At 48.1% G+C, this 15,717-nt stretch overlaps 5 protein-coding genes across 5 annotated transcripts; 3 read left to right on the forward strand and 2 right to left on the reverse strand.

Annotated features, from left to right (window-relative positions):
• Positions 1 to 2,837: 2,837 nt before the first annotated feature.
• Positions 2,838 to 3,059, forward strand: PG994_014477 (uncharacterized protein; the record flags this gene model as incomplete). Its single annotated transcript, XM_066865886.1, has 1 exon — positions 2,838 to 3,059. One exon carries the CDS (start codon positions 2,838 to 2,840, stop codon positions 3,057 to 3,059), a length of 222 nt encoding a protein of 73 aa, XP_066709015.1.
• A 4,010-nt stretch (positions 3,060 to 7,069) lies between these two features.
• PG994_014478 (uncharacterized protein) lies at positions 7,070 to 7,469 on the forward strand (the record flags this gene model as incomplete). The annotated part of the gene is made up of 2 exons (XM_066865887.1): positions 7,070 to 7,079; positions 7,297 to 7,469. 2 exons carry the CDS (start codon positions 7,070 to 7,072, stop codon positions 7,467 to 7,469), a joined length of 183 nt encoding a protein of 60 aa, XP_066709016.1.
• Positions 7,470 to 7,562: 93 nt separating this feature from the next.
• PG994_014479 (uncharacterized protein) lies at positions 7,563 to 7,925 on the forward strand (the record flags this gene model as incomplete). The annotated part of the gene is made up of 1 exon (XM_066865888.1): positions 7,563 to 7,925. One exon carries the CDS (start codon positions 7,563 to 7,565, stop codon positions 7,923 to 7,925), a length of 363 nt encoding a protein of 120 aa, XP_066709017.1.
• A 26-nt stretch (positions 7,926 to 7,951) lies between these two features.
• On the reverse strand, positions 7,952 to 8,344 carry PG994_014480 (uncharacterized protein; the record flags this gene model as incomplete). The annotated part of the gene is made up of 1 exon (XM_066865889.1): positions 7,952 to 8,344. The coding sequence occupies one exon, from the start codon at positions 8,342 to 8,344 to the stop codon at positions 7,952 to 7,954; it is 393 nt and encodes a 130-aa protein (XP_066709018.1).
• A 549-nt stretch (positions 8,345 to 8,893) lies between these two features.
• On the reverse strand, positions 8,894 to 10,533 carry PG994_014481 (signal recognition particle protein SRP54; the record flags this gene model as incomplete). The annotated part of the gene is given in 3 exon segments (XM_066865890.1): positions 8,894 to 9,909; positions 9,921 to 10,365; positions 10,456 to 10,533. The coding sequence occupies 3 exon segments, from the start codon at positions 10,531 to 10,533 to the stop codon at positions 8,894 to 8,896; spliced, it is 1,539 nt and encodes a 512-aa protein (XP_066709019.1).
• Between the last annotated feature and the right edge of the window lie 5,184 nt (positions 10,534 to 15,717).

Below are 15,717 nucleotides of genomic sequence, written 5' to 3' on the forward strand. Positions count from 1 at the left end.
ACCTTAATAAGTATAACACTTAAATTAATAGTAATTATAAGAAAGCTATTAAATAAAACGCAGATATTTTATCCTAGCTTTTATATAAATAAAAACGAGGTATCTCGTTTTTAATAAATTATTTACGGCTTTAAGTACGCGCTAAGCCGTGTTTTTTATATAATTTTAACCGTATTATTAAAGATATAAGTTTTAAAAGTAGAAGAAAAAGAGGTATATATAAGATAAACTAATTTAATAAAAATAAAGCTTATTATAAAGTTAGTTTAAATAGCTTCGTAATATAATTATTGCTAATATAAAAATGCCGCCTTTATTATTTAGTTTCGCGCCATCATCTCATTATTATCACCATCTTTCTTTAACTACCTTTTTCAAAACTCTCTGCTGGCGTAGGGGCTCAAATTTTCGACCTTTTATTACTATTGTGATCCTCGCGAGCAAAAGACATACAGTCAGCCAGCAGTGATAAACGATCATTTCTAGCGCATATACGTTAAGGTGTTGGCAGGCGTACGGAAACAGTTGTGCTAGGCACTAGCACCTGGCCAGGCGCTTACACTTAGCGCTAAAGTAAGGGGTCGGATATGGTGCAGGCCGACCGATGAGGGTGTCCGTAGCGTGACAGTCCCTATGTATATTAGTATGCAGATTGACCCATATACGTCTTAGAAGAGTCATCAGCGATAAGATCAATACAGAGTCCAGTAGCGAAACCGTTCTATCCAAGGACCTAATACAGAGCGCGTGCGGTTTCCAACATAAGGAGATCAGAGACTCTGAGCAAGACAAGCCCATCTTCTGCGAGCACCCCACATGCGTAGAAGAGGAAGTAGACTTCAGCCTATCTCTTAGCACAGCGCGCAATAAACAGTTATATGCTGTTAACAGCAACCCCTTATAGAGGGAAGCGAAAAATGAATTAAATGAGTCTCGCTCCTATAGTTTTAATTATACTTATTTAGTCTTTATTGCTCCTTATATTAAACTCATTAAAGAACTTATACTTATTATTTATTTTTACTTAATAAAAAAGAGAAAAATTACTAGCAAAGTATTGTGTTATAGAAACCTTAAGCTTTAAATAAATAAGGACCTTTAATAATTAATTCTACTTAAAAGCCTCACACTATTTAACTCCACGCTTTAGAGTGTTGCACTGTGACTTCGTAAAAGGATCTTAAGACCCATTATATTATAATAAACGTTACAAAGAGTTAGACTTTATAGATTCGGTAATATCCTAACCTCCACAGTATTAAGTATAATATCAAGACTCGAAGCCTATATTTTCTCCTATGCTAAAAAACACCACTCGTGACCTTCCACACCGAATAGCTACTCTATCTAGCTCCTCCCAGATTGGAACATAGCCGGCCCCGCACGTCCCGTACCTGTATACCAAGTACTTTCTAAGCAGGGCCGCCAGCTCGCCACAGCTCGGAACATAGGGATAACGAGCGAAAGACGTCCCTACGGAGGCGTCAACTTCTAGGATTTCTACTTCATGGTCGGTTTAATCGCCTAGGAAAGCTGTTCAAAGTTTGTAAACCTACGAATCGAGCTATAAAAAAGCGGTATAAGAGGCTGTACTATCCGGACTCTAGAACGCCTAGGTGCCGAACGAACTCCACGTGGAGACCCACTAAATATGTAGCGTTCAGGCCGTCGATCTGCGTCCGATAAAAATTAACTAAATATATTATAACGATATCCCGGTTATAATTAATATATATTAATTATTTTATAAATAATTTTATTATATATTTATTAATAAATAAGGCGGGACCGTGGACATACGTGTAGCAAAGGGGGGGGACCAGTTAGCTAGATGTGCACCACCGCCACTACGCGTTACTATTAGTTATAACTATCTATAAAACCCGCGTGGCTAGCAAGGGCCAAACGCCAGATTTCCTCCTCTAACTCAGGCGGCAGGCCGCAAATATTAAATATTATATGGTTTCCCGCTATATACTATATGGGATACGCCCTGCTATCCGTACTCCCGCTATGTATAATATTTAAGGAACGCCGGCTAACTAGCCCTATATTTTTATTATAAGAACGATACAGTTTTACAAGGCTTTTTATACTGTGTAACCTAGTAAGGCGCGTACCTGTTAGCGTGCCTTAAAATTACTAGGACGTACTTCTAGCGCTTATTATAATATAGGTATATACCTATAATTATATATATAGGTACTAAAATAATTTAAATATTCTATATAATACCGTATATAATGGCGGTAATTAAATTACCGTGCTTATCTATAATATATAGTATTTAAGGTGTACTATATAGTATAGTAATCTACTGATCCGTTATTAGCATAAGTTAGCATAAGTATTACAGCTTAGTAGTAGCGGTACATATTAGCGCTAAACATGCAGCCCTACGAAAGTCTTGCTTAGCGATGACCGATACTTCTCCTAGATCGCTTACGTATACACTCCAGTACCCCAGGCTTGTTCTTTAATATCTGAATAGTGGATGCTAAACTTAGATTTTATATATATAATAACCGTTCTATAACACTAAGATTTTATACTATAGGGTAAAACGGGGTACTTAAGTAACGTAAATAATTATATAAGGATTAACTTAATAAAGCAGGTAAGGGCTAAATTATCCGATTTGCCGACGCCACTTCAATTAAAGCTAGGATAATTATTCTTGGCGGCTAAATCGTTAACCTTATAATTTTATCTTCATCCTCGCCGAGACTTACAAAGCTCGTCGTCGTCCGTTCTGTGCACCACCGGCAAGGCCAATCACAGTATATCGCCGAGAAAATCCTCTTAGCCGCAAGGCCAACTGCCAGATACGGATCACAATGAAGCAATTCACGAACCGCATCAGCCGCACCCCCCACCACCACGAGCCGCAAACCGAGCCGCAACACCAGCAGCTCAAAGGCCAGTCCAAGCCTGGTGGGCTTCACGATGCCGAAGATTCTGCCACCCCTCCCGAATTACACTTTACGTATCAAGGTCTCCCACCGAACGCCCGCCTCGTTACCGATTTCCTCTTCTATTTCAATACGCACTCTAGCTAGGAGGAATCCAAGGACTTTACTATCCACCCGGCCGAATTTAATATCTTAATAGCTAATAACTTTTACTAACGATTATTAAATACGAAAGTGCATACTTACGACTATATTCCTTCGCTTTATCGGCTTATTTTTAATATACGTCCTCCGAAGGCTATATATGACAAAGCCGCCCGTCTCTTTACCGATATTATCTTCGAGGCTTCGAGAGTTGTTTTAATAGTATAAGCCGAAACCCCGCCCTCTTTTACTAATGCCTAGCTCCGATTAAGTAATGGTACGAATAAAGTTTACGTTAAATATAACGGCATTAAAACTATATCGTATAAACTTCTTAATAACGAAATTATATTTAATAAACCCGATAAGGTTATCTTAGCTTTTTAGTTAAAAGTTAGCTAGTTTAACCCGACTCCTATTAAAAATATTAAGGCTGTTATAATAGAACGGTATAGCTAACCGCGAAGCGCGTTTCATATTAATCTCAGCTATAATAGTTATAATCCGGTTCCGTCTGTAACAGAGCCTATTAGTCTCGATATTATACGAATTGTCGAAAAGGAAGATATATAGGGTTCAGCACACGATTTCCACTGCAGGGATATTTGTCAACAGACCCCGGCGGACAAGATTAATCTCTACCTATCGGATCTATATGAGGACTTGCCTAAACAGCTTATCGAGCTACGGTACGGCCAGGTCGTTAAAGCGGTTAACGACGCTATCGGCTACCACCTTCGTCGCGACCAAGCGCTCGAGATACCATCCCGCTATAAAGCTAAGCGTCTCTGTATCATGGACGAGATAAGCCGGCCCACACCTGGCTCTAACCGAGCTAACGATAGCGATAATAACGATATTATAGAGGAGGATAAAAAAACAGAGGACCCATCCTATCGAGGCAGTAGTTCTATTATTACACAGCCGACATCGTTACGTCGCTCCTCTCGTCTATAAACCGGAAAATCAGATACGAATTAAGGCCTTGGCGGAAGGTATAGAAAGGGAACAACATTATTAGCAGTTAATAGGGTCCCCGAGGAAGGATTACACATGTGCCTCATGAGGGATAGGGTTCATAACGCTGATATATAACCATGGCCATTATAAGATGTCTTTAGATGTCTATAAATACATAAGTACATCACCGTCGATACGTAATAGTATAGTTGAACATGGTCGTCTAGTTACAGCCGTTGTTAGAGGCTTCAAGTTACTATACCACCACTGAACCTTCTGCTCGCGTTTTTTATACAGAAGAGTTATGCTTCATAACCGGAAAGTATGCTGTATGCATATGTCCACCGTGATGCCAGCAAATGTGATGGTGCTCTCCAGGCATGGCATCTACGTGGCTACGGCGTTTATCTGCTAAACGATCCAGTGCACCTCTTCGTGGCAGATATCCATCATGTATTGCAGTAGGATTTTGCATGGGATGAATACGGTTACCGCGCTTGTTGCTTTATTTAATTAAGCCTCTTCATGGCAGGCCGGTCGCAGCTACAGACGGCTGTTGTAATATTTCCCCCAGCTTTACTGATACTTGGTACGTAACGACTTGCTAACCCTGAGAAATATAAGAGCAGCTTAACGCCTTCTATATAGCTACTTTAGTGTAATTTTTTAATTACCTTTATATAGCGTTAAGTTGAGACACTATACCCAGAATGTCGGCGGGGGCTTGTAGACCTATTAAGTTTCGATCTATAGGCTTTATTGCGTTAAAAGTATAGGGTATATAGAAATAAAAAAGGAACTTAATTAAAATTATTTATAATACTTACCGTAAAAAGAAGATAAAGGTATAATAAGCGAGCTACTTTCTTTATATACTAGTTTTGCTTACCTTATCGGTATAATAGTAATTAACCGAAGTATAGATTATATAAAGACCGAGACCACTACGTTTATAAAGGTAAGGCTATACGGGCATAAAAACTTTACGATAAGAACGAATAGCTTAGGAGTCAAATATTTAAACTTGAGTCGATCATTAAGATATATTATCTAGCTAACGTATAGAGGTAAGCCGGCGCAGTAGTCGATAAGCTCCATGACTAAGGAATCCCCCTGCATAGTGTAGTCGACTGGCACTACCCGTCGGCCAAGTCTAGGAGCCGAGCAGAGGCCTGCTTTAACTTCGCAGCGTCCGGCAGATCCGTCGCCTGTCCCATCTGACCTTAGAGCAATGTTATCGGAAGTTCTAGAGGGCACCTCTGTGCAATAGCCACCGTGTTATTTATTGGAATGTCCCTTTGAATGCTGGAAGGAAACCCCTCCGCATTTTCCCGACGTCAGCCCTTAGAGCACCCGGGATGTCGGGGGTTGTGTAGGAGTAGAGATCGGGATGAAGAAGGGGTGGGAAAAGGATACTCACAGCTTGATGAGACGGCTTGGGCAAAGTTTGTTGACGGTCAAAACTGCACCTTGAACGATCTCGCCATCCTTTCATGCTTTGACGGCCAATTCAGACCATGCCTCCCCGCGACGCCGCCTATAATTGCGATTGACTTTGTCTCGTGAATTTCCCACCTCAGTCCCACCGATAGCTAGCACACTTTGCCTTCTTGCCCCTTTTACTCCCTGTGCTTCACTATGCTCCCTGGCGCTCTTTCTTGGGTTATCTGAGCCTAGTCCCTATCTCAGCAGATGCCGGCATCCAATAACAGCTGGTGCTGAATCTCTTTCGGTGATATCGTCGACGTCACCACGGCCTCTTCCGTGCTGCTGTCGAAATAGAGATAGCGTTCATCCGGAGCGTCGGGGGTCGAGCGCGAGCAATACCACAGTCACGTATTTTGACGCACGCCAACGTAAGAACGGACGAGACAGAGCGCGAGCAATGCCACACTCACCAAAATATCGTCGCACGAGCCCCTTCCCTCAAAAGCCCTGAGGCCCCTAGAAGGTCCCCTGGAAGGCCCCCTGGAAGGCCCCCGAGGCCCCTAAAAGTCCCCCTGGAAGGACCCCTAGGCCCCCTAAAGGCCCTCGATCAGCGGATTTCAGCGGATTCAGCGGCTAATAAATCGTCGGTGCGAATCAGCCAGGGTCCTATTACCTAATTGGTCAGAATAACGAGGTCTGATCGGAGAATTCAGCTAAAGTTTATTTCAAATCAGCGGTCGATGCGTATGAAACACCTCGCTGAAAGATTTAGCTTATATACTTATAGCCCGAAAAGCTCCAGCTAGCGGTCAAAAGGAAACGTAGCCTATGAGCCCTTCTGCTCGTCTCAAGGTATATCTGCCAAAATATGCCCAATTACAGGGCATTTCACAGGCATAGCAAGTTAGGATTCGATACAGACAGAAAACAGAGAAGGTGGTGCCAACAACAATAGAGCAAACACCTTTGCCAAGTTTGTTTCAACCAGTGGCAAGGTCCATGCTGCCTCTAATCTTAAGCCTCGACTAATTATGCTGAATTTGGATCTTGGTCGACCAGGTCTTGCGACTTACTACGCTGGCCCCAAACATCGACTAGGTGGTGATTGTTTTCTCAAGTTCTGGCACTAGGTTCGAATTGGAGCCCCAATCATTGAACTCCCTCTCCCTTCATTGAACCAATCGCGCAATATGGCCAATCGGGTAATTGATTCCGGCGGTGTGTGTGCTATGGGCATTGGTGGAAACTACTCCAAGTGCAACCCACCCGAACATGATTTAGCTTGAGATGCTGGCTGCTGGTTAGGCAAGTACATGTAGCTATTATTAGACCAGGTATTATCGAGTAGCACTGTCATGTCAGCAGAGATGGCCACCTGATCCAGCGGCACAGCAGAAGCGAATCCACCGAACTTGAAAAAGGGGTCAATCTGGTCTTTCTCCCGTATCATTGTTGCGGTGCAACTTGGTCGCAAATTTCAGAATGACCTCGCAAGATTGGCCGGATGACGCTGCCAGCAGCAGCGGTCATGATCCTTCTATCCTGCCCGACGACGAGCGAAGACCCCTGTGAAACCAAAGCGCGGACCCGACAAGCAGCCAAGAAAACGTCATCGCACAGGCCAGATGATGCTAAGTAAGTACTTCATCTCCTTTAGCTTGGGTATTAACCCGTTAGTGTCGATTCCATGAGACGAGTGGAATGCGACGTCACTGACACTTGAGAGAAAAGAGCTCATCACCAAGACCACCATTCCGCCGAGTTCGCTTCCGGACTCCCAGGCAATTTCGGTTGTGTGCTCCCGAAGCTCACTAGCAACTAATATGAACTGACACTAACACGGTTTGTGTAGTCGTGATCTACAAATGGGTCCCCTCGCTTTCCGGCAAGATCATGACGCCCGCGGACGAGATGCCGGGAGTATGGCACCTTCAACGATCCCTGGAAGACGACGCCATGCTCGAAGCCGCCATCTGCCACGAGCTACTCGTGGGTTCGGACGACACCCGCAGCCACGAGGACTAAACGGCCTACCTCGGCTTCCTCACGCGCTCCATCGCACGCCTGCGCCGCGAAATCCGCTCCCTCAGCGCCGCCCCGGGCTCCGGCGGCCCGGTCATGCTTTCCGACGCGTCCCTCGTGACCGCGTACGTGCTCGCGCTCGCGGGCGCGCCGGCGGCGGTGGCGGAGGAGGTGCAGCTTTCCAGCCGGACCGGGCTCTTCGGCGATCCCGTCTTGGCGTCCGACAGCTACCGGAGCGGCGGCCGCTTCAAGGCCTTCTTCGAGTCCACCCATTTCGCACAGGTACGCCGCCTGACGCAGCGGCGGAGCACCCAGGGCACCACGACGAAAGTGCCCGAGGTGCTGTCCCACGTGCTGCTGCTGTACGCCTCGTACCAGCTCCTCCCGCCCGGCTACGCCTTCCCGCCGAGCAACTCGCCCTCGCCGCGCAAGGCGTGGCCGCCCATCGGGCGTCCGTAGCCACCGGGACCGATGACACGCTATTACTAGCCGCCGAAGAAGCAGACTTCCTGCACGTGGTCCGCTGCCTGCGCGTCATCTGCCGGCTCAGCAGCTTCGAAGAAGCCGCCCGCGACGACGACGTCCTGGGGGCGCGGCCAAGGCCAAACAGTGGTATACCTGTCTGCGGACGTACATCGGGGCCGCCCAGCACCAGCTGCTGAGCATCCGCCGCGCGCCGACCCGGCCATGGGCGCCCTCGTCTTCGCGTACGGGGTCGTCGGGTACGTCGTGGCCCCGGACTGCCTGCGGCTGCTGGCCGGGAACCTCGTGGATGCGTTACAGGCGTCTAGGTACACAGAGGGCCAACCGCCCGAGCTCCTGTTCTGGGCGGCGATGCTTGGGGCGATCGCATCAGCGCCTAAGCCAGGGATTATCATGAAACCTGGAGCGGATAAGGCAGCAGCTGATTGCCTGCGCACGTCACGTTATTTGATTGCGAAGGTGGGGCGACTGGCGCGAATACTTGGTCTTCGAAGCTGGGAGGAAGCCGAGATTGTACTGAAAGACTTTATTTGGGCGGGACATGTGTGCGACACGGGGGCAAGATACATATGGAATCTCGCAAACCCAGCGGGCCGGTTGCTGTCTTAATAGCTTGGGGTATGTATGCACGAGCGTAATGCTGGACTGTTCACCAACAGCATTGAAAAATCGTTGGAAATCATAATCGGATTATGGTATGCTGGGAATGTGTGACCCGAACGCCAGTGCCATGCCTCCCCTTTTCATTTCCTTCGTAGGTAAGCTCTCATTACAATTGGTTTGCCCGATCCGACCTCTTCCTTCAGGCTGCCGTGGAGAGCCCAAAAAAGATGGGTATTGCAGCGGTTTTGTTCTCGTTGCTGGTAACATCGAGGGACATATTAAAAGCCTCGAGTCCCGACTGAAGATGAGATGAGATGAGGTCAAGAAAACCCTAGAAGGGATTACCTCCGTCCTCCACGGCCTCCACCTCCACCCATCATGCCACCCATTTGCTTCATCATGGCGTTCATGTCCATACCCCCGGGCATACCACCGCCTCCAGCGCCTCCGAACATCTTCGCTAAGCTTGCCATGTCCGGCATGCCTCCCGCTCCGCCCATGGATTGCAGACGCTTCTGCATGGCTGCCATTTGCTGTGCCTTGTTGCCGCCGCCCATAGCTTGTTGCGCACGCTGCATGTTCTTCATGTTTCCGCCCATCTTCTTGGCCATGCCAGCCATCATGCGCTGCTGAGATAATAGATCCTCCACCTCTCTTACGCTAGCACCGCTACCACGGGCGACACGGATCACGCGCGTCGGCTGGTCGACGAACATCTTGCCATCACTGTCGAGCTCTTTCTCCGTCATGCTGTCGCAGATGTAGATCATCCGCTTGAGTTTCGCGCTCGACTCTTCATTGTCCATCTGATCCATGCCGGGCATGTTCGCCATACCTGGAATCATACCAGAAATCTTGGAAAGAGGGCCCATCTTCATGATGTTACCCAGCTGGTCCCGCAAATCTCGTACTGTGAATATTCCCTCGGTGATGTGCTTGATTGTGTCCTTTTGATCCAGCTTTAACGATTGTACGTGTTCCACTAAGCCAGCCATATCGCCCATACCCAGCAGTTTGTTGACGAATTGTTGCGGGGCAAATTTCTCGAAGTCTAACATGTGCTCGCCGGTACCGATGAAAACGATGGGTGTATGTGTTGCCGCGACAGCGGATATGGCACCACCACCGCTGGCGTGACCGTCAGTCTTGGTGATGATAATCGCACCGAAATCGGCAGCATCCTTGAAAGCCTTGGCTTGCGACTCGGCTTGTTGACCAATCGAGGAGTCGAGCACCATGATCGTCTCGTCGGGCTTGATCGCCGTCTGGATGTCCGACATTTCCTGGAACAGGGCCGATTCTTGCCGATGGCGACCGGACGTGTCGACGATAATGATGTCGAAGCGCTCCTCTTGAACTTCTCGACACCTTCTTTCGCAACGACGGAGGGATCGGTTTCGGTGAGCGAGCCATAGTAGGGTATCTTGGCCTTGACGGCATTCTGCTTCAGCTGGTCGAAGGCACCGGCACGGAAGGTATCGGCGCAGACGAGACAGGCACGGAGGCCCCTCGCTTGGTAGTGTCGCGCCAGCTTTGTACACGTCGTCGTTTTACCGGCACCCTGGAGACCGACGAACATGATGACATTGGACTTACCCTTCTTGGGCTTGAAGGGCTCGGCATGGGGATCGACAAGCTTGACTAGCTCGTCGAAGACGGCTTTCTGGATGAGGCGTTTCTTGTTGACGGCGGGCGGTAGGTCCTTGAAGTTGACCGTGGTTTTTATCGAGTTGGTGAGCTTGCCGACCAGTTTCACGTTGACGTCGGCTTCGAGTAGGGCGTGGGAGATCTCGTTGAGCATTGCCTTGAAGGCCTAGGAGAGAAAAAGTGACCATTAGCGACTAGATCCGAGGGGGGCGAACTGACGGGAGAGGCAGGGCGGCGAGACGAAGCTCTATCTTACCTTTTCATCGAGGTTTGGCGCACGAGTGACATCGTGCAAGGCCGTGCTGATGCGGCGACCGAGATCTTGAAGAACCATGATGGGTGTGGGCGGCTATGCAGCCGTTGCGACGAAGGGGGTGTTTCTGGTTGATGATGTCGCTGTGGAAGTCAGTCTACCACCAGGTGCCACTTCTTCGTGCTGCTGCTTGCTTCGCTAAACGTGTATGATTGATTCCGCTCTCGTGGGGTAAACTGTCTTACCTAAGCGAATGGGCGCAAATGCTCCGTGGGGTTTGTGGAGTGAACGTTTCTCCGATGGCCGACATAGACCCACTGATGGTTGATACAGGTAACCTACGCACACACCGTGCATCAATTGACTGACTGCCTCAGCAGCACCAATCAATCAATCAAATTGAAGACTGAAGTCAACATCGCAATCGTCAATTTAGAAGAACCATAATGAAGCCAGACTTGACTTGAAAGGTTTTGTTATAGGATAAGACTCTGTACACTTACTCTGGTCAAGTACAACTTGCTCATGGACCATGGCTTTTTCTCCACGCTCGCACATTCATCACTCTCACCTTTCTCTTGCTATATACTTGCTTACTTAATTAAACATGGTCCCTGAATATCACCTGCCGCTACTTCACGTTGCTCTATAGCCCAGTTTATTGAATAAGTAGGCCAGTTCATTTATTAGGTGGTATATGGCGACTACTCCTTCTCAACAAGCCTTTACCCAGTCGGCCAGGCCATGAGTTACCTACTCGATTCAATCAAAGCCTGTCGGCATTGGCGCGTGGGTTAAAGTAGCAGTATCTACTAATATGGTGTAATAGATCTATTTGCCCTACATCCAGCTTAGGGGGAATCCCCCCTTTTTAGCGCACGAACGTACAAGACCAGGTCAACTGCTCTTTGTGCTCAGGTAGGCTTGCATATATCAAAATAAAAAACAGGTTTCTCGAGAGAGCAACATCTGTTTGGTCATTCTCCCGTCCGACTCGATAGGGCTTCGATTCACTGAGATATAGTATACTGCGCCAGAGACTGACCTCCGTGTAACGTACGTGGTGCCTAGAGATCCACATAGGCTCACTGTAGGATGTATACATTGCACCAGGATAGATCTTATGCTCAATATAAAGGTCATTAGACTTGACGCGAGTACGTTGGGACTCGTAGAGTATGTAGATTGTATCTTTATCATGCAGTGAACTGGGAAAGGACGAACCATATCGTTTGTTGGCAAATCCCTGGTGGCAATTTGCGCTGAACAATCGTTAGGGGGTTGATATCAGGAAGATCATGACTTGAACTAGACGGCATGACAATTTGGAATCTTACCAGGTGCCAGGCTCGAACTGGTTAAGAGAGGCAACGCCCTCGATTCTGTGAATGCAAGTTGCTATCTCGCAGCAATGTTCATCCTAGCCAAGCGCCACAGCTTTTGGTACCGAGCTTGACGCTTGAGTGGGGCTCAGTATGTTCTTGTTCCCTCCTACAGTCGGGTACTGGTGGGTGTACCTGAAGCTTGACTTATTGGTGGCTCCGATAGGCTGCTCACACGCCACACGTCATGATCAGACTCCGAGGTTAGTCGTTAGGCAATGCCAAGGACGATGTTGCATGCAGAATGATGAAATACATATAAGGTTTTATATGCTTATCTAGAGATGATGAGCGCAGGGGTGTCGTGTTCACAATGCCATGCATGGAATCCGCGATCCGCATTACCCGTATGCATCGGATATAGAACCGAATATGACCAAAGCTTAACATAACCCCCCACGAGCGGGGGACGTCTGCTTAAGGTAGTACCTTCCCAGTCAAGAAATTCAGATAAGTCTGTGAGGCCAAGGACAATATGCAGAAGGGTTGATCTTGAGTCAAGACGGTAAGGCGTGCATTCTGCATGTCGGTAGATGAGTACTACTTTCCTATTCGGGAAATAAACGTCCCTCCAGTTGGGGCTCTGGGGTTGGTCCGTTCTTGTGATGCTAGGAGGAATGTCCTGTGCTGTATTTGGGGTTCTATCCTTTCGTCATCTGGTTGGTAGCCTGTAATGTCGTGATAAGTGCCGTGATGAAACATGACGTATGGTGTCTGATAGCAAGCCTCAGAGAAATGATATCGAGTCTGATATCACGACCATGAGAGTTTTGCCCCTGGTTGTAAGGTCCTAAGTCAGTGCGGTTGCAAGTATATTGTGGCATATACTGTTGTTTCAAAGAACAGGGGAAGAAGGGCGAGACAGCATCCAACTGAACATGCCACTTACAGCTCCCAGCATGTGTGTCAATAGGTGTACTTGAAGCCGTTACGGATAAGTGCCGATCACGTTCTACATGAGGCTTGATATCTTATACTGGTGTATACTCACTGTGGAGATGATTGACACAACTTTATTTACTATCCACTGCGCAAACATGGTTGCTGTGCTTATCAGCTACTACGGTTTTCATCCACTATATCTTACATCAGAACGTTCAAGAAAGTAATCTATGGCACTCAATGAAACGTGGAATAGCCCAAGCCACCTATCCTGAGTGGTTCAATGATTCGATGTACTTTCAAGCGATGCCGGAGGTTACGATGATCATGGATATTTCCAACCACCTACAACGAATTGTAGCCATCATTGCTTAAAGCGACCACTCCTCGGGAGAGGTATCTAACTGTTATCTACATGCAATATTCTCAAAGATGCCCTGTAGGAATGTCATAGTTGATTGCAGAAATATATTGTACATCTAGTCTTGGGCCCAGTCTTGACTTTTGCGGTTAAATTAGCAGATCTACATGTACATGCCATGAAGGGGGCGACATGCTGGCCTAGGTAGAATTTGCCCCGCACTCTGATAAAAGCTACATGCTATTTTGTGTACTCAGCCCAATCCCAATGTTCCTGATTTCAAAAAACCCAATAGCATCCTATTTCGATGCTGGCTGTTGTGGCAGATGTAAATCACTGGACTCGGAGTTTAGCATGCTAACGCTCGCGTGAGGGGGGTTGCATCTGTACGGTCGGTCTACCTGCCTATTCGTGACAAGCGACCTCCCAAAAGGCGTTCGGCCGAGACACTGGACAGGGGTGGTTTTGACAGGCGACTAGGGTGTCTGGGGCTACCACCCCTGGCGTCAATCCCTGTAATCATTTGCAGAATTGCAATGGCAGTTGCAACCAACCAACAACCTTCCTGAGCTTACGACCGACCATACCTGTTTTCTTTCCGGGCGTGAGCGTGTGCAGACCATCGCATCGATGCTTTCAGGTGGTAGCGACACCACTGCAGTGACACCCTCTCCTCTTTAGGGTTGCAGAATCACAATACATCCCTTCGAAGTCGAAATGTCTCCAATGAGGAAGCAAACATCCTCGGCCGTCATAGCACCCTCGGTTGAGTGCGGGTGAGGTTACAGTACATAGCTGCCACCATTATCAGATCGGCATTTTGAGATATGTCCTTGATATGTTATGCCATTCCACCTGTCGCTTCCAGAAGGTAATATCTCGCACCTTCCATGTTAGTTGGGTCTGTCAATTCAAGTCACAAGATTGAGTTTGGCGCGCCCAGTGGGAACGTTGTTGCCTATCTCTGCCACGCAAGAGAACCAAAGCAGGCAGCACCATGGAACCGAGACGGTAAAGGGCGATGACTGGAGTAGCTCTCTACCAGTTCAAACAGTTGATGTTGACAAAATCCAACATCAGGAATGCTTATGGAGTATGGTGAGTGCAGTTCCGAGAACAGGCTGAGTTTAGGTTTGGCACGATCGCTGGGGCCCGGTCGAGGTAGCGTCCGCTGTGGATGCTCATGTCCAGCATTCCATCCAGGATTTCCCTCGTTCATCTCCATTTCCCCATCATATGCAATGCCCTGTTCGTGGCCTTCCAAGGTTATCTCTTCATGATCCATTTCTGGATCGGGATCGCCAGCTCAAGACGCCTGCACGATACCCAAACCATCACCACCGACTTGGCCATCTGTCCTCTTTCTCTCGATTCATTCGTGGATATCAACCCGCGCCATACTTGTGATACTGCAGACCCCTGGAGCGCCGCGTTCCTACTCCGTGCGACAGGACAGGGAGCTTCACCATCACGAGATGATTGATCGTCCTGCTTTCTAGACAAGCCAGTCTACAGCATTCACATGCTTCTGTACTTTACCTGGTCGGGATTGGGTCTGCCACGGTCCATGTCGATGCGGCCCTTCTCGCATTCGCAGCTTTGACCCATATTTGTCCCAGCTCTCTAAGCATGTCGCCAGTCTTGCGCCGAATGTCGCCAGTCCTGTGCAACGGCCGGGCTCCGGTCCAACTAAGGCTTGCAACATGAGCGATACTTGCCTCCAGATTCCTATCATCTGACAGCAACTGCGCCGAGGCGAAATATCTCTCGACGGGGAAGCGGAGCCATGCCCGTCGTTCGGCGCTGAAGCGCCAATGCCTAGGGTATTCAGTCACTTCTGCTTACCAAGTGCTTACGAAGCATTTGCCCAGCTTTCTGCCTTGCCTCAAAGAGTTCGCCCATGGCTCGACGTCCAATACAAGCTTGATCGACTCCGCCGAGGATCTGTTCCCTTCAATTCTGCCGGCTCGTACGTTGCATTCCTCCCGCGAAAGCCGCGTCGGCCGCCTATGGGGCTCATCTTGTCGTCTGTGATTCGGCATGTGTGTCTCGAATCAACCATCAGCAGTGTCCACACTAGACATCAAATTCCGTCTGGGCAATCAGCCCAGGTTTGCAGTCGACATTCTTCCGTCTTGAAACCTACTACTCGAATCCTTCCAAGCTCATTTGGCTAACTGGAATGGACGCGTGGCTAACCCGGTCAACCGCGAGATTGATTGAGCTTTGGGTTTCGAACCGCCTTGCTCTCAACCACGGCTCATTCCATCGGAGTGTAACCTAAAGCACCACTAGCTGACGGAGGCAGGACTTGTATCTGGGATCCAGGCATGTTCTACCATCAGCCGCTGGACTAGAATCGATCTCAAAGCCAATCTTTCATCTCCACTTCTTCGGCGTAGCGAGCCGCGGCGATCTAACACGAGGGAAAGTGGAGGAATATCTTTCTGATATGCGTCGATCTCGATGATCAACCCTCCCCTGTGCTCAAAGAGACTTGTAAATGTCTCTAAAATCTCACTGAGGATGCTCTTACTCACTGCCTGCTGCAGATACAGCGTGGCAGCCTCTTTGTCCACCTCATCCAGACTGCCCTGGCACATTCGTCGGCGCTTCTTTCCTCATTAGACACCCACACAA

This window comes from Apiospora phragmitis, assembly GCF_038363925.1.
Source record: "Apiospora phragmitis strain CBS 135458 chromosome Unknown utg000013l:1.0-2965645.0:1.0-2969333.0, whole genome shotgun sequence".
Taxonomy (NCBI): Eukaryota; Fungi; Ascomycota; class Sordariomycetes; order Amphisphaeriales; family Apiosporaceae; genus Apiospora; species Apiospora phragmitis.